Source organism: Capra hircus, chromosome 17 (genome assembly GCF_001704415.2).
Source record: "Capra hircus breed San Clemente chromosome 17, ASM170441v1, whole genome shotgun sequence".
Taxonomy (NCBI): domain Eukaryota; kingdom Metazoa; phylum Chordata; class Mammalia; order Artiodactyla; family Bovidae; genus Capra; species Capra hircus.
Window position 1 is genome coordinate 14,150,086 of NC_030824.1, and position 27,538 is coordinate 14,177,623.

At 39.6% G+C, this 27,538-nt stretch overlaps 1 protein-coding gene across 3 annotated transcripts in view; it reads right to left on the minus strand.

Annotated features, from left to right (window-relative positions):
• Window positions 3,290–27,538, minus strand: part of TAOK3 (TAO kinase 3) — a 186,205-nt gene continuing 161,956 nt past the window's right edge. For all 3 annotated transcript variants that reach the window (XM_018061226.1, XM_018061224.1, XM_013970656.2), the window contains exons 16-21: window positions 27,058–27,186; window positions 23,055–23,258; window positions 14,867–15,106; window positions 13,286–13,498; window positions 5,175–5,357; window positions 3,290–4,158 (exon numbers count right to left, since the gene is read on the minus strand). In XM_018061226.1, coding sequence (XP_017916715.1) covers window positions 3,997–4,158; window positions 5,175–5,357; window positions 13,286–13,498; window positions 14,867–15,106; window positions 23,055–23,258; window positions 27,058–27,186 — 1,131 coding nt within the window. In that variant the 3' untranslated portion in view covers window positions 3,290–3,996. The remainder of the gene's footprint in view (window positions 4,159–5,174; window positions 5,358–13,285; window positions 13,499–14,866; window positions 15,107–23,054; window positions 23,259–27,057; window positions 27,187–27,538) is intronic.

Genomic DNA, 27,538 nt, shown 5'->3' on the forward strand with positions numbered 1-27,538 from the left:
TGGATGAAATAAACTACAGGAAGTTTAATGTCCCTTTGCATGGCAGTGTGACTATACTTAGGAGTATGGGTTCAGAAATCAGACAGGTCTCAATTCAGACTCTATTGCCTCCATTTACCCTGGTCTGAGCTTACTTTCTCATCTACAAAATGTTTATAGAGTTCTATCACATGGTAAGCATAATGCAGTACAGCCTTTTCCAATATTACTTTCTGATGTACCTAATATAGGAATTTTAAAGACCTAAGCTGCTTAGGACACTGGATGTTAATTATTAAAGGATGGACTTCCCTGGTGGCCCATTGGTTAAGAATCTGCCTGACAATGCAGCGGATATGGGTTCAATTCCAGGTGAGCAACTAAGCCCCTGAGTCACAACTACTGAGTCCACGCACCTTAGAGCCCATGTTGTACAACAAAAGCCACCCCAGCAAGAAGCCCGCATACCGCAATCAAGAGTAGCCCTTGCTTGCTGAAACTAGAGAAAGCTCACGTGCAGCAACAAAGACCCAGCACAGCCAAAAATAAATAAATTGATTAAGTCTTCATGCTAGAGATCACTTCTCAATGACCAGGGCTCAGAACCCTAAGAATATGAAATCTTACTGAGACTGTCTTGACCCCAAAAAACCATACCCTAGAAGTTATATATTAATATTTTACTCCCTCATTGTCATCTGCATAAAATTATTCTAATAAAAGCTGACTATGAGGGGAGGAGGTATCTACTATTACAGTGGGATCATTTCAAAATTTGCTTATAACGTCTTCTTCATAGTCTGCTTTTAAGGTGCCTCACTTCTCTGAGAGACAGGGATCAAGACCATCCCCAAGAAAAAGAAATGCAAAAAAGCAAAATGGCTGTCTGAGGAGGCCTTACAAATAGCTGTGAAAAGAAGTGAAAAGCAAAGGAGAAAAGGAAAGATATACCCATTTGAATGCAGAGTTCCAAAGAATAGCAAGGAGCGATAAGAAAACCTTCCTCAGTGATCAGTGCAAAGAAATAGAGAAAAACAATAGAATGGGAAAGACTAGAGATCTCTTCAAGAAAATCAGAGATATCAAGGGAACATTTCATGCAAAGATGGGCTTGATAAAGGACAAAATGGTATGGACCTAACAGAAGCAGAAGATATTAAGAGGTGGCAAGAATACACAGAACTGTACAAAAATATCTTCACAACCCAGATAATCACGATGGTGTGATCACTCACCTAGAGCCAGATATCCTGGAATGTGAAGTCAAGTAGGCCTTAGGAAGCATCACTACGAACAAAGCTAGTGGAGGTGATGGAATTCCAGCTGAGCTATTTCAAATCCTGATAGATGCTGCTGTGAAAGTGCTGTACTCAATATGGCAGCAAATTTGGAAAACTCAACAGTGCCCACAGGACTGGAAAAGGTGTTTTCATTCTAATACCAAAGAAAAGCAATGTCAAAGAATGCTCAAACTACCGCACAGTTGCACTCATCTCACATGCTAGTAATGCTCAAAATTCTCCAAGCCAGGCTTCAACAATACATGAACCGTGAACTTCCGGATGTTCAAGCTGGATTTAGAAAAGGCAAAGGAACCAGAGATCAAATTACCAGCATCTGCTGGATCATCGAAAAAGCAAGAGAGTTCCAGGAAAACATCTATTTCTGCTTTATTGACTATGCCAAAGCCTTTGACTATGTGGATCACAACAAACTATGGGAAATTCTGAAAGAGATGGGAATACCAGACCACCTGACCTGCCTCTTGAGAAACCTCTATGCAGGTCAGGAAGCAACAGTTGAAACTGGACATGGAACAACAGACTGGTTCCAAATAGGGAAAGGAGTGTATCAAAGCTGTATATTGTCAACCTGCTTATATAAAAAAAAGATCATGGCATCTGGTCCCACCACTTCATGACAAATAGATGGGGAAACAGTGGATGACTTTATTTTTGGGGCTCCAAAATCACTGCAGATGGTGATCGCAGCTGTGAAATTAAGACACTCCTTGGAAGAAAAGCTATGACCAACCTAGACAGCATATTTAAAAGCAGAGAGATTACTTTGTCAATAAAGGTCCGTGTAGTCAAGACTAAGGTTTTTCCAGTAGTCATGTATGGATGTGAGAGTGGGACTGTGAAGAAGGCTGAGCACTGAAGAATTGATGCTTTTGAACTGTGGTGTTGGAGAAGACTCTTGAGAGTCCCTTGGACTGCAAGGAGATCCAACCAGTCCATCCTAAAAGAAATGAGTCCTGAATATTCACTGGAAGGACTGATGCTGAAGTGGAAACTCCAATACTTTGGCCACCTGATATGAAGAACTGACTCATTTGAAAAGACCCTGATGCTGGGACAGACTGAAGGTGGGAGAAGAAGGGAATGACAGAGAATGAGATGGTTGGGTGGCATCACTGACTCAATGGATATGAGTTTGAGCAAGCTACAGGAGTTGGTGATGGACAGGGAAGCCTGGCATGCTGCAGTCCATGGGGTCACATGACTGGGCGACTGAACTGAACTTCTCTCAGCAATACGTTCTCCTACGACTGGCACAGTGTGTGTGTGTGTGTGTGTGTGTGACATGTGCCACCTTCTATTCTTAAGAGTAAAAAGGTGAACTGACAACTTCAGACAGTGTGACACCATCTTCAGCTCTGTAGAAGAACTTGAAGACACAGCTTTACCTGAAAATCTTGAATGGCACTTCCTGAGGGGCCATGGAGAACAGTTTCTGGAGGGCGGCTCTCCTGCGTTAGGAACTGACGAATCTAGAAAGGAAACTTCCTGCTACAAGAACACAGCAAGGCAATGTGATGAACACTTTTATTTACAAATATAATTAAAAGCTCTGACAGTTATCATGCTCTTCCTTGGAACCTGAAAAATGTTTTTTTTTTTTTAAAGTGCATGCAAAAGAAGTAAAGCCTTTTTTTTTTCCATCATTTTTTATTGTAAGAAAATACACAGTTTGAAAGTGTGAATAATGCAATATTTATGACCAAGATATGGGATTTAGGGAGGGGTAGGGAAATAAAGAAAAAAGATCAAGATGATCTGATTGAGAGACAGTGTTGAACTCCAAATACTGAATTGGAAAAGTAGGGAGGTGGGGAGGACTAGAGGAGGAAGTAAAAAAATTTGATCAGAGAAACAGTTAAAATACAATATGAAAATAAGTAATACCTCTCCTTAAATTCCTTCTATACACAAAATACACGATTTGCCAAAGCCCAATTTGTGCTACTGGGATTCTGTGAGCTCCTTAAGTGTATTCACATCCTCTGCAACAGCAGAAAATGATTATGATACAATCAGAATATGCTGAAGACAAGTTAAACTCTTGCCAGCAGGTTCTTAAAAATCACAAGATCTCTTCACCCCACCCACCCACCCCATTCCCCAAAAAAGTAATAATATGTCACCACTGATATGTACATCACAATTAGTTTCTGTAAAATGTATCAAATTTTCAATCTTTAATAAAACTTTGTTTTTTTTTTAATTCCTGATGAATAAATACCAAAAAATAAAATAAAATAAAATAATGCAGCAGCTAGTTAAGGTGTAAGGCTGCGGATATTGTGTCTCTCTCCCCCTTGGCATTTATTATTATTATTATTTTTTTTTGCTTTACTTTCACAGATTGGTGGTAATGAGTGATTGCTTAAAGCAATATACATCCACTTTTTTTTGTTGTTGTTGGTTTATTGGTTTTGTTAAAACTGTCTCCAAAGTTTTCACTGAAACATTTTGAATCACATCAATACTGTGACGTGTACTATGAATAGAAGAGATGGCCAAGTTCTGGCCAGCACTGAAAGTTGACACGGGGGGAGGAAGGGGGCCCCTGATGGAGTAAGAATAAACAGGCACTAGTCCGACACGATGTCAGTAAGAGTAAGAGAGAGAGAGAGTGAGAGCAACGCCCGTTAAAATGGGGAATGTGGTTTTGTAGGGTCTGAATTTTTTTCTGTTTTCTTTTTTTCTTTGTAAATGGCAAAAAAATTTAATCTCATCTATAGTCCTCCTTAGGAAAATCTAATGTAACCAAATTCCCAAATCCCATTCTGAGGCTCTCCATGTCAAAAGTTTCAATCTCTCGCTCTTGCCTTTCCAATAGGTACTTTATTCTCTCGCTGCGTTCCTTCTGAAGGGCAGCCAGCTCTTCTTCAATCTGAAATAAGCACAATGAGCAGTTCTTAATGGAAAGGAGCCCCTAACAGCATACATATACACAGAGATGCACACAGATGACACACAAACACATGGGAACCAAGTGTTAAACTAGTCTGGGGCAGGCTGGGAGAGTCCTGTGATTGATGCTGTGTGTCTCATCCATCATATTTAAAAGTTGCTCACAAGAATAAAAATGTCTGGGGCCACCTGGGGCTGGCACTGCCCTGCTAGCAAGTCAAGCAGCTGGGCTGATTTAGGTCAGTGTCCTGTCTCAGCAGGAGATGGTTCAGGAGAAGCTAAAAGACACTCAAGCACAATTAGATTATGTAGCTTTCCCAGAGAGAGTCAAAAGCCCCCTGGGTCATTAGTAATTTAGTTCTAGATCAGGAGCTGGGAAAATAGTCTTTCTCGTTGACCTCTGGGAACTACCAGAAGAAACCCCAAATAACTAGTTAAGCAAATACACACTTAATGGCTTTGAGATGCTTTATGGCATCTTTTCTACTTCATATTCCTTGTAACATCTAAAAGCAATAAATATTTAAAAATCTGATAACATTAAGTATAGCAATATCAGTCTCTCTTCATTTTGATTTTTTTTAACAGCTCTGCTGGTGCTTTCTTTTGGTTTAGAAACAGCTGAGAACAAAAACCAGATCTGCATTTGGCTTCTTTGGGCCATTCAGTGGCCATGCTATCAACTTATAGTACCTTTCATATGTCAAATCAGCTACCTAGTTACCTGTGTCAGCCCTCAGACTGTGAAGGTGTAGGGTTTCTGAGCAGAGTAATAGACAGAATTCAGGCTGTGGGATCAGATTTACACATGTAATCTAAGCCTTTTGAGCCTCAGCGTCCTGCCTGTGGAATGGGGACTGTGCCTACCTCTCAGGCACTATGAGGGTCGAAGCAGGTGCATAGGGAGCAGCACCTTGTTAACCCCCGGTTACACAAACAAGGGTCACGCCCAACCTCCATCCAGTGGTACAGGACCCCTTGGCAACAAGCTCATACCTTCTGTTCAAGATGTGCTCTGCGCAGAGACACCCTCTGCTCTAGCTTCTGGAGCTCACGTTCATGTTGTGCCTCTGTTTGCATCTTGATTTTGCTCTGGTAGGCATTGAGTAGCTCCATTTCCTGCTGGAGCTGTAGCCTCAAGGCCTGGCATTCTGCTTCTTGAGCCTCATCTAGCCGTAACTGTGGGCACAGAAGACACATACTGTGATTGGCTCCTAGCTTACAGTGCATGGTGACTATGGGAGGATGCTTCCTTGTCTGGACTGAATTGGGCCCCTCAGGAAAACAGATGCCCTGGCTACATTCAGAGTTACAAATCAAAGATAGCACATTTGGCCTGATGGGCTACAAGTTCTAAAAACACTTCCTTTTTAAAAAAAACATTCTTAAGAAAGCAAAAACATTCTTTTCTTAAGGAAATCTGGCTTTCTTAAAACTACACTAGCCAGGAAAGCGCCACAGATTAAGCCTATCGGCTTTCAGAGGCAGACTCCTGAGCTAGAATTCCAGCCTCACTATTCACTGAGGTGTGTCACCTTAGTAAGTTACTTAATTTCTCCAAGTCTCTTTCTCTCTTTTTTTTCCATCACAAGCAAGTAACAATAATATTTCTTGCTTTCTAAGATTTGTATGAGGATTAAATGAAAAAATTCATATAAAATTCTAGGCATAATTTTTGATGTCTACCAAAGGATCAGTAAACATCAGCTGCTATCATTATTTTGACTAACCATTTCCATATTTAGATATCTTTAAGCCCCAAACCATCATACATTTAGATATCCTTAGCTCTAAGAATAAGAAGAAAAAAGAGCCCAATCTCCATAACATTTGAGGAGTATACCACAGTACCATTATGTTCTAGCAAGTAAAGTTGGTCCCTATAATGCTGGCTATACTTTATCCTGCTGGCCAGCCATCGAAAACTCAAGTCGTTCAAAAATCTCTTCCCCATAGAAGGTAGCCTGGATAATCTTAAGGGGCATATTCCAGTTCGAAGTAGTGAAATCTAGATAAAGTTTCCCTTGCTCCCTGCAGCACCCATACTTTGTATTATTTATTCACCAGGATACTGATCCTGTGTGGGGAATGGGCCAAGGCAAGCAGCAGAAACGCCAGCCTTTCAATAAGTACAGTCAAAAATTTAGGGCCATTAGCAGGACTGTGTTTAGGGATGATGGCCCTCCTGCCCCACCAGGTTTAGTTTGGTCTAGATTTAGCAGGCCCTAAGTTCAGCTGGGAACTATAAGATTAGAACCCTTGAATTAGACAGTTCTGTCTACCCTGAGTATATTGGCATGTTTCCATACAGACTGCTTAGCCAAGATATTTACTTTCTACCTTAAACGGCCTTCCCTATTCTGTACAATTTATGACAAGTAACAACATTTCTTAATCTCTTGACTGAGTTATGGCTTTTTGAAATGTTATTAGAATAGTTTTATAAAGCTATTTTTATAGTGTCTTCTTTTGTACTTTTGGAGAAGTGTACTCTATCAAAGGAACACAAAATAAATAATGGAGTTATATTTCCAAAGTACTTTCTAATAATTAATCCTAACCAATTTTCACTCAAACCCACTAGAGGATGCCACTCTTCTCATTTTCCCAATGACAAGTGAAGGGAGAAGAGATACTAGACACAAAGAATGGTCACTCTGTAGCAGCAACAAGCTCAGGTAAAGCCAAAAGGGTTTATGGCTCCCAATGAGGTTGTTCTTGATTCCCTCTTGATATGGGAGGCTTCTTACCAATAAAGGGAATGAAGTCTATTGTTTTCTACCTAGTTTGGCTAACTGTCATGAGTACTGGCCAGAGGCTCATTCTCTGGACAATTCAGACCACTGAATCACCTGTCTTCTTTTATTTCTGGCATTCCATTACTAATGTCAGTAACTATGTTACTCTTAACCAGCTCTGACTCTAAAAACGTGTCAGTCTAGAAATCAGAGGATATTCCAGTATTTAAAGTTGCACATACCAAATCCATTAAGAAGTTTTATAAAAGTATAGGTAAATATCAGGTCTGTTCCCTCTACTGGGTTAAATTCAAGAAAGGGATGTCACAGAAGCAGCATAATGTAGTAGTGGCCAGGCATACAGGTTTACAGGGTCCCCCCAAACGGGTTCAAATCGCAGTTCCACCACTAATTAGCTACTTACGAGTAAATGACCCTCTAAGTCAAGAGTGGGTACACTATGGCCCAAAGGGCAAATTTGGCTTGCTGCCTATTTCTGTAAATGAAGTTTTCCTGGAACAGACACACTCATTCATGGCTGGACTATCTATGACTGCTTTTGTATGACAATAGCAGAGTTGAGTAGTTGTGACAGAGACTCTGGTCCACAAAAGCCTAAGACATTTGCCATCTGCCCCTTTACAGAAAGTTTGTTAATCTTTACCCTAAGCAAGTAACAACTTCAATAAACCTCAGTTTCTTCACAGGTAAATCAGGGTTTAAAAAAAGTAACTACTTCAAAGGTTAGAGGGGATTCACAAAAATTAGATAACACAAAATACTTACAACAGTCCCTGGCACATGGTAAGTGGGTAGTAAAGGAAGCTGTAATTATCATCTGTACTTTTATCTCCTCCCTGCCACAGAAGGAAGGGTTATTTCTCTTCTTTTATTCAAGGGCAATCATGAACCTATATTCCTGACCCTGTTCTCTCTCATCTTATGTAGCAAACATCCATTGAGCACTTGTTGGATGCTAGGCATTATAGCAGATGCTGAGAATTACAAATAGGAACAAAACCCAATCTTTATTGGAATTCCACCAATCTTTATGTCCCCACTGCTAATTCTCTCCTTCTTACCTTTAACCCCTATATGCACTCCTTGCCCTGATCTTACATCTCATCTCTGGCCATCCTGAAGGGGCGCTTATCTTACCTGTCCTCCCAGCAACATTTGATACTGTGGGCTGCCCCTTCCTTCCTGGATTCTATCCTGTCTTCTGAGACACCGCACTCTCTTGGTTTTTCCTCCCTTCCTCTCCTCTTCCAGTTATTCTCTACCCCTCACTGGGTCATTAAATGTGGGTGCTCCTTAGGGCTTTGTCAGTCTTCTTCCTCTAACCTCCCTTCCTAAGGAGTCTCATCTATTTCAAAGGTTTCAATTACCATCTTTCTGCAAATGATTCCCATAACCACACCTATTTCAGATTTCGTTTCTGAGATCCAGGCTAGCTTATCCACACTATACGAGATATCTTCATTTGGATGGTTCCCAGGCCTTCAAGCTCAACATGACTTTTATATATATATATATATATATATATGTATACACACACACACACATATATATATACACGTACACACACACACATATATGTGTGTGTGTGTATTTTTCTGGTTGCACTATGCAGCATGCAGGATCTTAGTTCCCTGACCAGGGATCGAACCCTCGCCCTCTGCAGTGGATGTGCAGAGTCTTAACCACTGGACTGCCAGGGAAGTCCCTCAACATGACTATTACGTTGGTGCAAAAGTAACTGTGGTTTTGCATTGCATTTGATATTGAAATACATTCTTAAATAAATGTGGTTATGTAATACATTTTAATTCACATTTCTTGATTTATGGTTTTTGCTAATGAATTATTACTTACTGTTTATTTTATATGTACTTTGGACTATGGAAATGATGTTAGACAAAAAGCAAATTCAAGTGATTTTCTTATTTGAGTGTAAAATGGGTCATAAAACAGTGGAGACAACTCACAACATCAATAACGTATTTGGCCCAGGAACTGCTAATGAACATACAGTGCAGTGGTCACTCAAGAAGTTTTGCAAAGTAAACAAGAGGCTTGAAGATGAGAAGCACAGAGGCCAGCCATCAGAAGTTGATAATGACCAACTGAGAGGATCATAAAAGCTGATCTTATAAGCACATGAGAAGTTGCCCAAGAACTCAGTGTTGACTGTTCTATGGTCGTTCAGCATTTAAAGCAAATTGGAAAGGTGAAAAAACTTGGTAAATGGGTGCCTCGTGAGCTGACCAAAAATTTAAAAAAATCATTGTTTTGAAGTGACATCTTCTCTTATTCTGTGCAAGCGATGACAATTTCTTGATTGAATTGAGATGTGCAATGAAAAGTGGATTTTATACGACAACCAGCGATGACCAGGTCAGTGGATGGACTGAGAAGCCAGAGCACTTCTCAAAGCCAAACTTGTACCAAAAAAGGTCAAAGTGAGTATTTGGTGGTCTGCTGTCACTTGATCCACTACAGCTTTCTGAATCCCGGTGAAACCATTACATCTGAGAAGTATGCTCAGCAAACTGATGAGATGCACCAAAAACTGCAACTCCTGCAGCCAGCATCGGTCAACAGAAAGGGTCCAATTCTTCTCCACAACAACGCTCAAGTGCACGTTGCACAACCAATGCTTCAAAAGTTCAATGAACTGGGCTACGAAGTTTTGCTTCATCTGCCATATTCACCTGACCTCTCGCCAACCAACTTCCACTTCTTCAAGCATCTAAACAACTTTTTGTAGGGAATATGCTTCCATAACCAGGAGGCGGCAGAAAATGCTCTCCAAAAGTTTGCTGAATTCTGAAGCACAGATTTTTATGCTACAAGAATAAACAAACTTATTTCTTATTGGTAAAAATGTGTTGATTATAATGGTTCCTATTTTGATTAATAAAGATACGTTTGAGCCTTGTTATAATGATTTAAAATTTAGGGTCTGAAACTGTAATTACTTTTGCACCAACCTAATGATACTAACTAATCATTGTTTTGGCTCAAATGGTAAAGCGTCTGCCTGTAACGTGAGAGACCCAGGTTCAATCCCTAGGTCGGGAAGATCCCCTAGAGAAGGAAATGGCAATCCACTCCAGTATTCCTGCCTGGAGAATTCCATGGATTGAGGAGCCTGGTAGGCTACAGTCCACGGGGTTGCAAAGAGTCGGACACGACTGAGTGACTTCACTTCAATCATTGTTTCCTTCCCACTTTTCCAATTTCTGATTTTTTTGACCATATAGATAAATGGTATCATCATCTACCATTTTATTCAAACCAGAGACTGGGTGTCATTCTTATATCTCACTCTCCACATTCAATCTGTTACTAAATGCTTCTAGTTCCACCTCCTGCCTTGCTCTCAAACTGAGTCACTTTCTGCTTCATCCTGTTCCCTCTCTAGTCTGGCCACCATTCCTTCACACCCAGTTAAAGGCAGCAACTTTATACATACTCTCCTTATACCTGCACTCGCTATCTCCCAAGCCATTCTCCACATTTCACCTAAGTTATCATTTAAAAATGTAAATCTGACATGTCTCCTCCTTAATGCTGTTTAATGGCTTCCCAATGCTTTTAGGATAAGATAAAAATTCTTAAGAAAGCTTACTAGCCTATACATGATCTAGTCTTATTCTCGTGTTAGTTGCCTCCTAGTTCTCTATATTCCAAATACAATGGACTTTGAGTTTTTTAAAAGTGACACTGTCTTTCCCATCTTTACAAATGTATCATAGTTTCTTTTGCCTAGAATGTGCTCCCTACCCCTCGGCTTAAATAATCATTTTGTCTGAGAGCCCTTTCCTGACTCTCTAGACTAGCTTTGCTCTGTGGGCACACTGCACTTGTTCTGCTGTTACATGTAGACTTTTCCAACATCTGTTTTCTTCACTCTTTCATAAATTCCATGAGGACATTATCAACCTGTTTTTTTCACCACATTATTTCTGGATGTCAGGGGCACAGCAGAAGCATTCAATAACTACTTATTAGATGAATGGATGAATGAATTACACTGGTTTCTATCCTCAACTAAGGACACGGTTAAGCCTTTCCAATTAATAGAAGTTCCCCTTTAACTGTTTCTTCCTTTAGCTAGAGCTCTATTTTGCCTTTCCTTCACTGACAAGAATCTGGGAAGAGCAGTCTCACAGTTTTTATCTCATTCTATATTCCCTTTTTCCCATTTCCAGCACTCCACTGTCTGTGACAAGCAATGGACAAAACCACTGCTGGGTCCACCTGGTCTCTCTGAAACATTTGAATTCATCAACTAGAAACCTTTGTTCTGGCTTCTGTGACACTCCTTTTGGCTCCCCTTCCACAATTCTGGTTATTCGTCTTCTTTGGTCTAACTTCTACTATGCCCTCAAATGTTGGTGCCCACTACTCTGTTCTGAGTCCTCTTCCTCTTTAAACACGATCTTCTATCCCTTGGAGGTCTCAGGTATTCCCAACAGCTACAACTGCCTCCATATAATAATGACTCTTTTTTTTAAGCTGTGTCTCATGGCATCAGCGATTTTAGTTCCCCAATCAGGAACTGAACCTGTGCCCCCTGCCTCAGAAGCACAGTCTTATCCACTGGATGGCCAGGGAACTCTTTTAAATTTAAAAAACTTTAAATTAAAAATCTTTCTGGCCATGATGCATGGCATGTGGCATCTTAGTTCCTCGCCTAGGTATCAAACTCAACCAGGGATCAAACCTGAGCCCCCTGCATTTGAAATGCAGAATCTTAACCGCTGGACCACCAGGGAAGTCAACAATGATTAACTTTTTGATGTTAATCCTGACACCCTTTTGAACTGAAGATTCCCATCTCTGCACCTTTCCACCTAGATACCCACAGAGCTCAGTTAACAGGTCAAGTATCTTCAAGGCACCCAAACTCATTTCTCCTGATTTTCTCTCTTGGTAAAATTATGACCAGTTCCGCTATTATCAAACCTACCTCTCAAATTGGTCCCTAAGTTCTCTCTATTCTACCTCCTAAATATTTCTCAAATCCTCCTCTCCCTCCTTAGTATAGTTCAGGGCTTCATTTTTTCCCCCTGGACTATTACAATAGCTTTCTAACAGGTCTCATTACTGCCATTTGCCACATTTACGGCCAGTATCTTTCTACAGCCCACATTGGATCCTGTCACTTTCCTTCTTTAGATAGGTTTCAGTAGCTCTCTCTCTCATTTGGCCACACTGCACGCATGTAGGATCTTGGTCCCCTAACCATGCCCCCTGCAGTGGAAGTGCAGTCTTAACCACTGGACCACTGGGCAAGTCCTTTTAGCAGCTCTCCATTGTTGATAGAATGTCCACACTCCTGGCTTTTGAGGCTCTGACCCCTGGCTATCCACCAGCTGCCTGTTATCCTCCTACCACCAACTACTCATCGTTTCTCAAATGCACCATCCTCTTTCAGGCCCTGGAATCTTTACATATACTGTATTGTCTGCCAGGAGTAATTTTTCCATTTCTGCTCATTTGACCAACTATTACTGTTTTAAGAGTCATCTCCTTGTGAAACCTTCACTGAATTACTGGGCAAATTCCCATTCCTGGTTCACTAAAATCTAAGTTACGATTTCTCCATTTTGGGCTCCCACAATCCTCCTCCTTGAACTTTTGGGCTCATACCAAAGTTCTTTCACTCCCCAAATGCACACTTTCTATCTTTGAGCCTCCGTCTATGTAGGCCCTTTTCCATGTAACCTCTTTGCACCAATAAATTCCTTCATGCTTCTTGGCTCCTGATGAGACGCTTTTCCTAGACCAGATTAGTTGTTCCTACTTACCCTCCCATAGATCCTGGCACCTCCCAGTTCAAAGCACTTTTATGTTTTATTTTCATTGCTTAATTATCTGACCCTCTTACTTGACTGACAGATGTGTGAGGACAGGAACCACTATCATCTCTCTAGTTCATCACTCTTATCTCTGAGCCCAGCAGGGTGCTGAGCATAGGTGCTTAATAAGATTTTACCAAATGAATGTGTCTGTGTGTCTCATTCATTTGTGCCTGACATTAGCTGTGAAATCTTTGGTGAATGAAATTATGATATTATTACATGCGGTATCTATTGCACTGTGCCCTCAAAGAACCTATGTGCCACAGGTCTCATTTAGTGCATTATTCCTTGAATTCCATCTCTTAAAACACACTCCAGCAAGTATCCACACTGGCTTGGCTTTATTCAGCGTCGTCATTTCCTTCAGCTCTTTGGGTGGAAAAATACCAATATCTTAAATGTGCACAAGAAACATCCTGGGACCAAAAGGCTGGATCTTGAATTTTCTTGATTCCTAAAGCTCTTGAAGCTGTGGCACTGAACCTAAACCACTTACCGCTTGAGAGGCCATCATTTCATTTATACTCTGTTCATACTGCTCTGCCAAAATGGCAAGTTTTCTTGTCTGCTCATCTTTCAGTGTCTTTAAGATTGTTTTGTGCTCATTCTTTGGAGTAACTTCCAACTGGTGATTCTTGAGTGCTTTATACTGTTTGGTCTGTACTTTGCAAGTGTCCTGAAACTGTTTTTTAATTTGCATTTCCATGGCCTGTATAGAAAAAGTGACAAAGGAAAAGAAAGACACATCAGTAAACACAGAAAGTCTTCCATTCTCATCCAACAGTATAGGTTCTGGGACCAACTGTCTTTTGGTGCAGTGACCGATACTACTAGCCAATGATAGTGAAAATAATACATAAGTCACAGACAGGAGTTAACTCTACCAATACTTTTGGTTTTATTGTCTGAATAAAAGTTGTTTTGAATTTACAAATAGATTTAAAAACTGAATTTTTACAAAATCACAACTTGAAGAAGATTGTGGAATACTGTGAAGCTTGGTTTGTTAAAAGCTTGTTCATTATTTCAGTGGTTCCCTAATCAAAAATTTCAGTGTCTTCTATTGCTTGTTGCCTCACCTCTTTTTAATTGTTTTCCCCCATTTCCAAGTAAGAAAGGGGATGGCAACATATAAGTCATCTCTCACTGCTCTGTGTCTCCTTGACAAATCAATAAAGGACAACACTGGATTACACTTCACACCACAACCCATTCCCACTACTTGCATATAGCAACATCAAATATGCATTTTGGCAAAGATAAGGTGGGGTTTTTAATTGTAAGTCCCAAAGGCATTCCATTACGTTGCTTGACAGTCACATGTACACTTCATGAACATGTGGAGGAATTTGGAAGACAAGGATCACTAATTAGACAAGTTAGCATCTGGCTAGAGAGAAGTATGGCCAGTGTGGTTGAGGCTGACCTTGTATCTTTGAAAATACTGACAATGACTTCCTTGACATATAGCAATGGCTTAGTCCACATAGCTTGTTAATGAGCAGTCGGCTAAAATTCTCTGGAGGTAGTGAGGGCTAAAGGAGCTCCATATTTCTAATGTAGGTAAAATAAATGCTTGGTATGTCACTGCTGATTCCCTGCCCGGGACAGATGTTACTAATAAATTATACTCTTTATTACTAAGTGTGGATATGGCCTTAGAGCCTTTATCAATAGAGTAGCACTCAAGGTAACTAACACCAATAATATGACTGGCATTACTGATAAAATTTATCTGCTATATTTTGTCAGGTAACTTTCTCATTTCCTGGGATAAGAACCACGGACTGCTGTTATTTTATGTGTTGTAATTTCAAAGAGAGAATGTCATGAAGGGGGTCAAAGAGGTTGTATATAATGGATACAAAGAAAAAATGGAGGTATCACATGGCCCAGAAACATCCCTTTAGGAGTCTGTTATACCCAGACTCTCGTGCTTCTGATTCAGTAGCCGAGGGGCCCTGAAAAGTGCAATTTTATGGAGTTGCCCAGGTGACTCTGACAGTCATCCATGTGCAGGAACCACTGATATAGCCTAACTGTGTTTTGGAACACAAACCAGGGAATTTCTTCTCACCTTTAAGTTTTTTGGCTGTTGCCGAAGTTCCATGACATGCTTTCTGTGCAGTTCCCTCTCTCGCCTCTTATTGTACTCCAGCTGGTTTTCCAGTTCAGTCTGGTGCTGTAGCCGGATCAGATCCATGCGGAGTTTCTGTAACGTGTGCAGCTGCCTGTACTCAAGCTCTCGGGTGGACTCATCGTGCCGGATCAGCATGGCATGCTCCATCTCCTTCTGTGTCCTCTTTTTATTTAGTTCCTGCATTTAGCAACAAAAAGTACATGGAGAGAGATGAATGGAGATGAACTGGAGGAAAGTTACCACTCAGTAAGGGATGGCAAGGAACAGCACTATTAACTGTCTCTTAATTGCCCATTAGTGTTTGGCAGCATGACTTAATAAGACTAGATGAACAATCCCTGGAGACTGAGATTCTGTATGTGGTTCCACCACTTACAACTTGGGCATCTTCAGAGCCACCACAACTACTCTACCTGTAAAATGGGATTAATTCTGCCTGACCCCTTCTTACCTCACAGAGCTGCAGAGAGCCTTAATTAGGTGATGTGTTATGCATAGGTCTAAATAAATGTTTATTTAGTTAGGCTGGCTGGCTGCCCATTTATATTATGTGAGGAAGCTTTTAAACCAAAAGATGCCTGAGTCTCATAACCTGAAATTCTGAAAACCGAGTGGAGAGTGACCCTGACATTGATAGTTTTAAGAGTTCTCTGCTACTGTTTAGTTGCTAAGTTGTGTCCAACACTTTGTGACCCCACGGACTGTAGCCTGCCAGGCTCCTCTCTCTGTCCATAGAATTTCACAGGCAAGAATACTGGAGTGGGTTGCTATTTCCTTCTCCAAGGGATCTTCCTGACCCAGGGACTGAACCCACATCTGCTTGGCAGGTGGATTCTTTACCACTGAGTCAACAGGGAAGCCCCTAAGAGTTCTCTGCTGCTGCTGCTGCTAAGTCGCTTCAGTTGTGTCCGACTCTGTGCGACTCCATAGAGGGCAGCCCACCAGGCTCCCTCGTCCCTGGGATTCTCCAGGCAAGAATACTGGAGTGGGTTGCCATTTCCTCCTCCAATGCATGAAAGTGAAAAGTGACAGGTAGATTTAATATGCAGAGTTGAGAATCGCTCTATTAAACTGATCATGTCTGCAATGTTCCTAGCTTTGGGGGAAATACCCTGCTTTTGCATGTATCAAACGTAGGCCAATTATCTATTTTTCAAAATCTCAGAGATCAGCGCTCACTGGGAAAAAGCAGATGAGATCTCTCCCCATTCATCTTTTCCATTACAGTCTGTTTGGTCATTTCTAGAGCTAATCATTCTGCTTCTCCCAGTTTTACTCATGTCTTTCTCTTTTGTTGAAGGGGGAAAGAAAGAAACTAGAATTAAAAAAAAAGGAAGGAGGAAGTTGGGTGAAACTTTTTTATTCACCAATTCAAGAATATTTCCTGAATGGTAGTGCATCAAAGCTGTGAAACATGTTCTCTGGGTACATAAAAATATTTACTAAGCCATGACTTGGTGGCCAACTTGCTAACACCCTAACAGGGAAATGTAATAGACACTTATGAGAGTATATGCTCAACTCACAGCACACTGAATCAGTCTATCTTCTCTCTTGGGGATTTGGATTCAGGGACAGTTAATCTCTGTGTGTATGGTTAGAATTGAGGGGCATATTAAGAATTACATATGTGGTAGCCACCTACTGCTACAAGGGCTAAGGATTAGATAAAGCTGAGCTTCAGAGCAAAAAGAATGATAAACAGAGAAGAAAGAAGGGCAGGAAATATACTGATACCCAAGTTCCTGACTGGTTCTAAGCTCTCCTTGTAGGTCCAGCTATATTATTGCTATTGGGCTTTATGAAACATTCCTATCTTTCTGTAGAAAATACCCTGGTTTTGGTTTTAACCAGCTCAAATAAATTTCAGTAAGATGCAAACAAAAGAAGCTTGATTAATACAGGGACATAAATTTTATGTTTATGTTTTTTTTTTTTCAAAAGTGCAAGGTTGGAAGTGGTAAGAGATACAAAAGAGATGAAGATTATTTGCTAGAAGATTTCCAAAAAGAATGTTATCACTACTAGTTAAGAAGAGCAAGGAAAGGAGAAAGCCCTTGAGCTGAACTTTATATCAGAACAATAGGGTACCTCTCTTTTCCAATGGCATCCACTATGGAGAAAATGCAAGATCATTTTCATAGAGATATCATTAATATTTGTGCCCTGGCATGGTTGAGAAATATCTCGTGTGCTTGGGCCTTCCATCCACTTGAAGAGAAGTCCTTTAAACAGCACAGTATCTGTTACTGGAGCAAAGTTGCTAGTCATTCATTTACTTATTCAACAGATATTTGTTGAGCATTTCCTATGTGTTGGACACTGTTTTAGGCACTAAGAAGGGTCCAGTGAACAAGTACATCCCCTCATGGGTTTATTTTCTAGTGGGGAAATACCTGGAGTATAAATGCCATTTACATTTGCTACAAACAATAAAAGATCATCTCCAGAGCATCACCCCACATCCTCTCCCATGTTTTTCTTTTCCTTTATTTTCCTTCCTTACCTGGACCATCAAATGTCTTTTTAAAATCACTAACTGGCCCCTGCTGCTGCTGCTGCTAAGTCACATCAGTTGTGTCCGACTCTGTGAGACCCCATAGACAGCAGCCCACCAGGCTCCCGTCCCTGGGATTCTCCAGGCAAGATCACCGGAGTGGGTTGCCATTTTCCTCTCCAGTGCATGAAAGTGAAAAGTGAAAGTGAAGTCGCTCAGTCATGTCCGACTCTTCACGACCCCCTGGACTGTAGCCTACCAGGCTCCTCTGTCCATGGGATTTTCCAGGCAACTGGCCCCTAGGTGGCACCAAAGGATGGTGAGGGCCTCTCAGAGACTAAAGCCAAGGAAAGCTTTTTGGATGGCTAAAGATTCTGTTCCTAGAACACTATCGTCTTCACTCTTTGAGTACCAGGAGCCCCAGTATTGGTCATTTATACATTTCACACATTTTCCTAAATGGAGAAGTTCAAACTGAGTCTGAGCTGTCCAGAGCTCAGAAATTCACAGGGGGAAAAAGATACAAAGCAAACAGCACTTTCAGAAGAAAACAAATGTTTCTCTGTTTAATGGAATGCTTCAGGATGTTGTCCTTGGAATGCCTGCATCAGAATCACCTGGACTTGATAACATGCCACCCAGGTAATTCTGATATATACTAAAGTTTGAGTATCAGTAGAAAAATAATTCAGGGTGTGAGTCAGTTTTAGCTTTTCCGCTGACTCATTATGTATGGCATTTGGTAAGACTTCAAATCTACTTTTTGGTTTTCTCAGGTGTAAAGTGAGGATAATAGTATGCATCGTGAATTACCAGTCTTGTGAAGTTGAAAGGAAAGACCATAAGAAGATGCTTCAGAATATATATAAACATGCCATTACTATTTTTCTATATTCAGAAGTGAATATCTGGCATACAATAACAAATCTAGATACTATAAACTATTTAAAAGGTGAGAGATAAATAATACTGAAATGGTTTTCTCTATTACAACTGTAATAGAAATTACCTTTAATTCATATGTCTGAGTTGCAGAGATGTTAAGCTGCCTATAACATTTTACACTATGGGAAAAAACCATTATTCAGCTTATTATGAGCCCATTGCTGTTACCTATGTAATAATGTGTAGTGTGCTCTCAATTATTTAAAGTGATTTTATATACCTTCCTCAATCCTAGCTGCAATCCTTATGCAGTGGTAAGACTGTTAGGATTTAACCATTTTTATATATGATAGTAAGGCTTTTGGGAATGGAAAGGCTAACATAAGGTTACATAATTTCTATAAAGTCGAATTGAAGCTAAAACTCAGGTTTTTAGCTTTTCAACATTTTCCACTAAAAATGTCCCAAAGAATGGCTTACGTTTTTCTGTTTTATGCTATTTCAGTCTGGAATACAATATTCTGAAGAATCCCTCTGCTCTAGCTAGACATGATGCAATGGTTGCTTAATCTGTACAAATGATAAAATATATATAGTAGGGCCACATTCTAGCTTATATAAATTCAATAAGGTTAGTTGAGCAAAAATACAAAAACAAATTTCATGGTAGAGGTGATTCTGTGCACTCCATGTATATACGCCTTGGAGGGAGTATAAGATGAGAGGCAGGCAGCTCCCTTTATCCCAGCCCACATCACATACATTGAGCATCACACCAGGCTGGATGTGAGCTTAGGGGTGAAACATACATACAACATATGGCCATGACAGTACACCATGGCCACAAAACACATTTCTGTACACATTATTTGAACCTACCTTCTCTGAGATGTGGATTTAGGGTGTACCCCCCAAACAAACCTTCCCCAATCACAATCCAAGCATTCTATTTAAGTTTCAATGGACATACTATTGACTTCTTTAAAAGCATCTGATCTGACTCAAAAATTTTTGTGTTCATGCCCACTGACACTGAGTAAGAATGAGAATTCAAAATATAAGTGGGGATGTTGTTAGCCTATGACATTTAATATTTTCTTAGCTTCAGTTCTTAGCTGTATAACTGGTTAGGAAACAATGAGCACTGACGTGTAGTGACAATAAAAGAGGCTCAACTCAGCCTATGGTGATCTTTTTAAATGTTTTCATTAGTAAAAAGGAATGCTGGGGACTTCCCTGAAGGTCCAGTGGTTAAGACTCCACACTTTCACTGCAGGGCGCATGGGTTTGATCTCTAATTGGGGAACTAAGATCTTGCATGCTGTGTGGCCAGGCTAAAAAAAATTTAGTCTACCAAAAAGAAAAAAAGTGTTGGGTAGGGGAGGATTGCTAATTTTCAGTTTTGGTAAAGGTAGAGAAAAATAAGTAGTTTTTCTTGGTGGGAGTTATAAATCCTTAGAGGGCAATTTGACAATATCTATTAAAAATGCAGGTATATTCACTCTGACCTAAAAATTCTCCTCCTGAGAATATTATATCCTACAAAATACTTGCTTACATGTAAAAAGTGATATTGCACAACTCTAGCAAAATACCCAGAAATGTGCCCCATTAAATAAATTATTCTATAGCCATACCAAAAAATAAATACTACTGATGATTAAAAAGAATGAAGCAGAGTTATATGTTTTAGATAGTAAATGAAAAATAATACAAAAGGAAAAGAGTTATGAAACGGTAAACTGGCTATTTTTGTAGGTTCAGTATCCATTTTCCCTTCTTTTTGTTAACAGGCTCCTCTTTTTGCTTCAGAAACTACTCCACCCTATGTGGAAATTAGAGAGACTACTGAGTAAGTGAATGAGCACATTACCCAATCAAGTGCTATCTCTCCTAGGAATTTGAGTCTTAATGATACAAAGATGAAACATGGTTGGAGGAGGTACATCCAAATGGCAGTGTCTTGAGGAATGTCAATTAGCTCTAGCTCTTGTCAATTAGCAACAAAGTTGCTTTCCCAGCTTGATTCTTCACCTTTTCCAGCTTGGATCTTCAGCTCTGTCATCTACCCCATATCCTTCCAATAAATTCCTTTCCATGCTAAGTCAGTCAGTTTGTTTCTATTGCTTGCAAATCAAATAAACCCACTGGTACTAACATAATCTTATTTTTGTAAGATTAAAGTTATATATAATATATAAGTTGTATATACATATACACACACATGCATATCTGAAAAAACTCTGGTAATATATCTGCCAAATTAATGGTGACTGTCTCAGGGTAGAAAATGGGTGGGATGGGATTATCAAGCACTTTCACAACTCAGTGTTTTTCTGCATTTGTCATTTTTCAATGTTCTTTTATAAATAGAAGACAAAAAACTGAACATTTTCACTAAGGTGGCTCCAGAATAAGGCTAAACAAAGGAAAACCTAGACTTTTCAGAAATAAACCCTTGTAGAGTTATTCTTCACCCAGTTGGTTAGAATCTGATACTAATGAATATAGTTTCTATCATTTGGAGGAATAATTGTCTTCTATAGTTTTTATTGGCACTAACTGCCCCTTAATCTCAGACTTCTTCCAAATACGTGACACTAGAACAAAAATAATAACAGCCAGATGGAAAGAATCCCAAATACCTTGTTTCTAACTGGCTATTGGACTTTTTGATTTGAATTTTTTAGCCTTCTAACAAACTCAACACATAATATTGAATTAACCAGTTTCTTACCAATACCTCTCTCTAAGCTTCCCTGTTTCTGCCCAAATCTACATTTCCCCAGCTCTTAAATCCTAGAAATAACTTTGCCTGTACCCTCGTCTCTTTCTCATATCCTTTTGTATCCCAAGTCCAGCTTATTTTATACTTCAAAATGTTTCAAACCCATCTCTCTTTTGCCAGCTAACACCCTATCTGTGTCTATAGCCTATTCCTACCACCGGATCTCTTTGCTTCTAGTTTCTTCCCTCTAAATTCAATGTTTCTCAACCTTTTCCCCCCCATTATTTCCATCAGGGACCTTTTTAGCCTCCACCCTTCCCTGATTATCCTCACCACTGAAATGCTAATAACAAACATGTACTGTATATTTTTTTATGTACTGTAGCCCTTCAGAGGGCCACAAGTCACTATAATATCTAAGACTCCTCCTCCACAAGAACTCCCTTTTTACTCCCCAGGGGGTAATACTGCTCCCACTGACCATGCACGCTCTAATCAATCTGTGCATCACCACCAAACTGGGCTAATCTCTGTAAAGCAGAATGTTAGCCATATCACTCACTGCCTGGCTCAAAAATGTTGTTTCTCCCTCTTCCAATAAGATGAGATAACACAGATAAACAGCCTGAGCCTGGCCCATGATTATGTGTTCAATAAATTTTAGTTTGCTCTTTTTCTTCCCATTTGAATACTGCTCTCCAAAAAGCTCACACCAATTCACATTCTCATTAAATGTGCCTGAAGGGCTTGTTTCCCTCCTGCAGCCTAACACTGGGTTTTTAATCTGACTTTGATAATTTTACCAATGTGCTAGCTCACTTGAGGGCTTCTTGTATTATTCCAGGTCACAGTGATTTCCTATTGAACTTTGTCTCTGCAACCAATTCACATTCTGTATTCCTCATCTCAGCGAATAACATCACATTCGTCCAATTTTCCAAATTAGAAACTCTGCATTCATTTTTTGACTCTTATTTCTGAAATTCTCACAGCATTTGGTTTGAATTACTGTCAGTTCTGCTTTAGAAATGTCACTCAGATCTAATCTATATCCCCACTGCTTCTTCCAGGTGAGAAAAGGCATTCTTACTGACCTCACTGTATTTTGCCTTGTACCACTCTAGGCTATCTTCAATGCTGAGGCATTCATTCTTCAAAACAAAGAAAAACTCTCACTGTCATTTCTCTGCTTAAAATTCTCTCATTCTGACTTACTTCACTCAATACTGTAAAGCTAGTATCCTTCAATTAAAAATAAATAAAAATTTAAAAAAAAAAACCATCTCTCATACCCATGCAACTGACTTCAGGCTGAAATCTAAAAGCCTTGCCTTAAGAATCTAGGCCCTCCATTCTGCTTCCAACTGTTCCTGATCTAACACTCCACTCCACACACCCAGAACACACAACTCCTCTTCAGTCACGGACTCTTCCAAGCCCTTTCATGACTATACACCTGTCAGAATTTATGTCTACTATGGTAGACAACATATTACACTGTGATTAGTGTGTTACATGTCTGTTTCTCACGTCTTCAGAGAAAGCTGAAGGTAGGGAGGATAGCGTTTCAATAGCCCTGGCATCTCCAGCACAGTAAGTAAGAAGGCACTCTGTAAGTGCTGGATGACTGAATGAATTACCTTAACTGTAGAGCACCATTCTGTTCTTTTAAGTGTTTCACAGAGAGTCACAAAAACTCAAGTCTTTGACAAACAGGCTAAAAGCAAAAATTCTCTATTCTACTTCTTTTGATTCTCCACTGCATGAATTTGGCTTATAATAGGTGTTCAAGAAAATTCTATTTGGAAAAAGTTGATTCCTTGTTCTGTAAATAGGCTTTCTCTGATCAATGGTAAACTCATTCCCTTTCACTTTTGTCTATCTGCTTTGTGTCAGGCATCACACTGAAGTCTGTATAGGTTAAAGATATAGGTATGGACAAAACACAGTCATGATACTCACAAAGCTTACAGTCTTCATAAGTTAATGACGATAGTTATGGACAAAATACATACCTCCCGAATATTCTGCTGCTCCACTTCATGCCGCTTGATCATTATTTTCCGCTTGAAGAAACGACAGTTTTTGTCATAGTACAGTCTCTGCTGAGTGAGAAGGTGGGCTTCCTCTTCAGCCTGTGTGTGCTGCAAGTTCTCTTTATGCTTAGATATCCGCTCCTGCTTTTCCTTCTTGGGTGTGCTATGGTCCTCATTCATCTCCTTCACAAAAAAAAAAAAAAAGAAAGCCAAGCTCATCAGGCAAAAGGAACTATAATAGCTTATTGCAGTGTAGATTACATTATTTTTGAAAGCAATTGAGAATGTAAGGTCAGAAAGGCTTGGTGTTGCAAAAAACATTCCCCCCTGCCATATGTCCCTCTCCCTTTTTTTTCAGTCAATTGAGAGGGAGACATGTTAGCTTTCATGTCTCTGTCTTCTCATGCTCAGAAATCATGGGTTCACTCATTTAACCAATATATGCTTGCTGAGATCTTATCATGCAACAGGTGCTGTGCAAGGCAAAGGATACAATGGTGAGCAAACAAACATAGTATCTGCCATCATGGGGCTTTACAGTCTAGAATCAAAAATCAAAGAACCACAGAAATTAAGTGGAGATTACTGTGATAACTACTGTGTAGTTTAAGTACTTGGTTTGAGGAGTGTTTAATAAAAAAATATTTGACCTTGGTAACAACTAAGCTGAAATTTCAAAAATCTGTTGGAGTTAACCAGTGAAAAAGGACAGGGAAGAATACTCTGGGCAGAGGAAACAGTATGTGCAAAACTGTTAGGGCAGGTTAATTGAAACATGGTGCAGTTAAGGAACTGAGAGAAGGTCAGGGCAGGTGATACAGTGTGACATGCGATGAAGCTGGATAGGTAGGCAGGACCATTGGAAGCCTTACAGGTCAAGTTAAGGATACTGAGCCTTAGCACAGGAGAAATGGATTTTATATATATGTGGGGGTGTCATAATGAGATGCATTTCAAAAAAGATGACTCTGGCTGCCATGTGGAAACCAGAATGAAGGAGGCAAGAGCATGTCCATGGAGACAGCTAGGAAGCTATCACAAAGTCCAGATGAGATATAATTATAGCATGGACAAAGGAGGTGGTGACAAGATGGAGAGAAGTATGCAGATGTCACAGACGGGAGGTAATGCTGCAAATGTCAGTAGTTTAAATTTTAGGAAAAAGTATTCTTCATTTGGTATTAAAGGGTAAATAACAAACCATCTACATTTCCAAAAGAACAAAATACATAATTGTTTTAGATCATATGGGTGAAGGGAAGAAAGCAGTAAATCAGAGCAGTTAAGAAGATGTTAGTCTACGGGGAAAGTAAGAAGATCACTTTTAGAGAAAGTATTGGGCATCCTTTGTTCATACTGTTCACATCTACAAGCTGGACCTTTAATATCTGGTTAACTATTCAGTTGAAATCTTTTATTTATACATATTTTACTTATGTTTTGTGATGTGGACGTCACACACTGTTTAGACTGTTTTTGCACTTAGCTAAGAAAGTCTTTGTAAATCAACTTTCAATTTTTCTGTTCCAGTGAAATCTCAAGTGAAATATTAGAATCAATAAGAACAAGAGCTATTTCCATCATGGAGTAAGCTGGGATCACAACAGGAAGGCTGGTGGACTCATTTCTAGATGCTGTGACTTCACTACTAGGTTTGGCATTACCCACTATATTGCACATCCAAACTGAAATATGATCATAAAAATTCATTTCAAAATCAAGAATAAATTATTTCTGGATCATCCATCATTCTGGATTACCCAGACCCCAGTATCTCTCAACAGTAGGGATAATGGAGATTGTTCTGTCATCTCAAGGATGATACCTTTTATTTTTTTTAGGATGATACCTTTTATATCAATATTTAAGCATACATGACATTTTCTTTTCCTAAAGATTTTTTTTTGATGTGGACCATTTTTAGAGTCTTTATTGAATTTACTACAATATTGCTTCTTTTCTTTTTTTTTTTTAATGTTTTGGTTTTTTGACTGAGAGGTATGTGGGCTCTTAGCTTCTCTACCAGGGATAGAACCCCATACACTAAAAGGCAAAGTCTTAACTACTGGACCACCAGGGAAGTCAACAGTCTGAACTAAGCTTTACTTCATAAGGAGTAATACTAGCTTTGCATAGAGAAAGTCTTATTATAGAGGCTGTCTTAAATTGAGTGTAGGTTTGGTTTTCTTCATGAGAATGTGAAGGACTTGTACGCTTAGGCCTGTGGTCTTTAGCACCCATAAATCTGAGTATGGCAGACCCAAAATAGCTCTATGCCTGAGGACTAAGTGGGGACTCTCGAATGCTGTTCTGTGGGAGCATCTTCTAAAGATGGAGTTCATACAAAGCTCCAAATACCTTTGGTACAGATGCTCAAAATGGTGGCTGCAGCCATAAAGTATGGCTTCCAGAGCATGAGAAAACACATGGAGCTCTAAGTAAAAATCTATCTGCAGTTGAGAAAATTCCAAAATTTGTTACTGAAAAATCAAGGTTATCTCTGTGATCTAGTAACATCTATTAGGATATAATAATCCAGATCAAGAAATAAGTAAGAGAAAACGGAGAGCATGTAAACCTTCTTGGTTGGGCTATTTCTTTCCATAGCCTGGTTTTCCAGACCTTACAGTGTCAGGGATGATTCTCATTCTGGCAGTGCAGGTCAGATAGAAATTCTGTCAGTTCCAACAATTACCAGTGACCCTTCTGGGCAGAGCAAACCCCAAGGCACTTGCTTTTAGTTATTGATTAAAAAAAAGCAAAAACAAAATTGAAGGGGAACCTAGCTAACTCTCATACTGTTAACTTGGAATATGTGCCCAAGTGAATGATTTCATATACTAAATCAAGTCCCATCTGACTTCTGTTAAGCCTTAATACACTAGTAGTCCACAAGTGAGAAACCCTAAGTCTTAAGAGAAGGAATGTCTATGGAGCTGCAGGCAATGCAGCTCTAAGTCCTGGTAAAAGGAGAAGTGAAGTCACTTGAGCTTCCAGTTCAAACTGCAGTTCCTCAGAGGAACTCTCTAAGTCCACTAGAGGTCTTCAACCAAATACTAAAGAATCACTCACTCACTGATCAAATATTTCACATGTACCAGGCATAGGGAAGTAATGACACAAAGGAAAAAGGCATATGGTCTTTGCTCTTACTGCTTACTGGCTAGTAGGGTAAAATAGCTCAAATAATCATATATCTATATATAGATATATATAAAAACAAAAAATTAGTGTTATAACACCAGAGGTACCTATCTTGGTCAAGGCAGTCAAGGGAAGGTTTTCCTGGGGAAGCGAAATTTAAGTTATGGTACTAATAAACAATCCTTAGTCTTACAAGGAGGTTGGAAAGGGATTGGGAGTGGGGATGGGGATGGGGAGAGCACTTTGGTGGAAGAAAGAGTGTGAGCGAAGACTGTGGAGATGGGCAGAGCTAGATACACTTGAGGACCCAAAGGTGACCACTGTGGCAGGAGTAGTGCTGAGTTGGGATGGGTAAGAGGTGAAGGGAAAGTTGGTGTGAGGTAAGAAGGGAGGCTGGTAGCTGACCACATAGGGACTTCTAGTATTTTGATCAATGAGCAAATACAAATGAAAGAGCAATGAGAAGTCAATAAATATTATAATCATGAAGTGATATGATGAAACTTATGGTTTGAAAAGATCACTGGCTGACATGTGGAGAATAAACCAGAAGTAGGCAAGAATGGTTTAGAGGGTTCCTGAAGTGTTCCTGGACAAGCACCATGAGCATCATGTGGGAATTTGTTAGGAATGAACATTTCAAACTTCACCCCAGATCCACTGAATGAGAACATCTAGTAGTGGGTTAGCAATCTGTTTTAATAATCACTTCAGGTGATTACATTAGAAAGTTTGAGCATTAATGGGTTATGATATTGTTCACAATGTAAGATGAACTGATTTTAAGTCTAGCCATTCTAATGGCAACTTGATGACTGCAAAATAATGGTATGCTTACCTCTTTTATCTTTTCCTTACAAATCTTATACTGCTTCTTCTGACTTTCTAAGAAAGTTGTCAAGTCTTTCTTTTGCTGGGCCAAGATCTGTTGCTGGAACTTCTTCTCATCTGCTGCAGCTACCTTTGCCTGATAAAATAACAAATATAATATAGGATGAATTGTTCTTAACACAGAATTCAGCTGTCTATTCTCCAATGCATTCAAAGAGTCCAAACGTACCGAACAGTATAATTTTTTTGGACACATAATCCATAAAACACAGAAAAGAAAGTACCTGTTTTGATTCTCTTGTATCTTAAACAAACAAAAAATTTTTTTAAACTTTTACCATCAAAAAATATATTCCCAATTATGGGAAAAACATGAAGGTAAACTGTAAATGTGTTTTATTGGACACATATATAAAATAAACGTGATGAAAGGTGGACCAAGGATTATAATAAAAACTCTTCATTATATTGTTGGTGGCTGAAGGGCT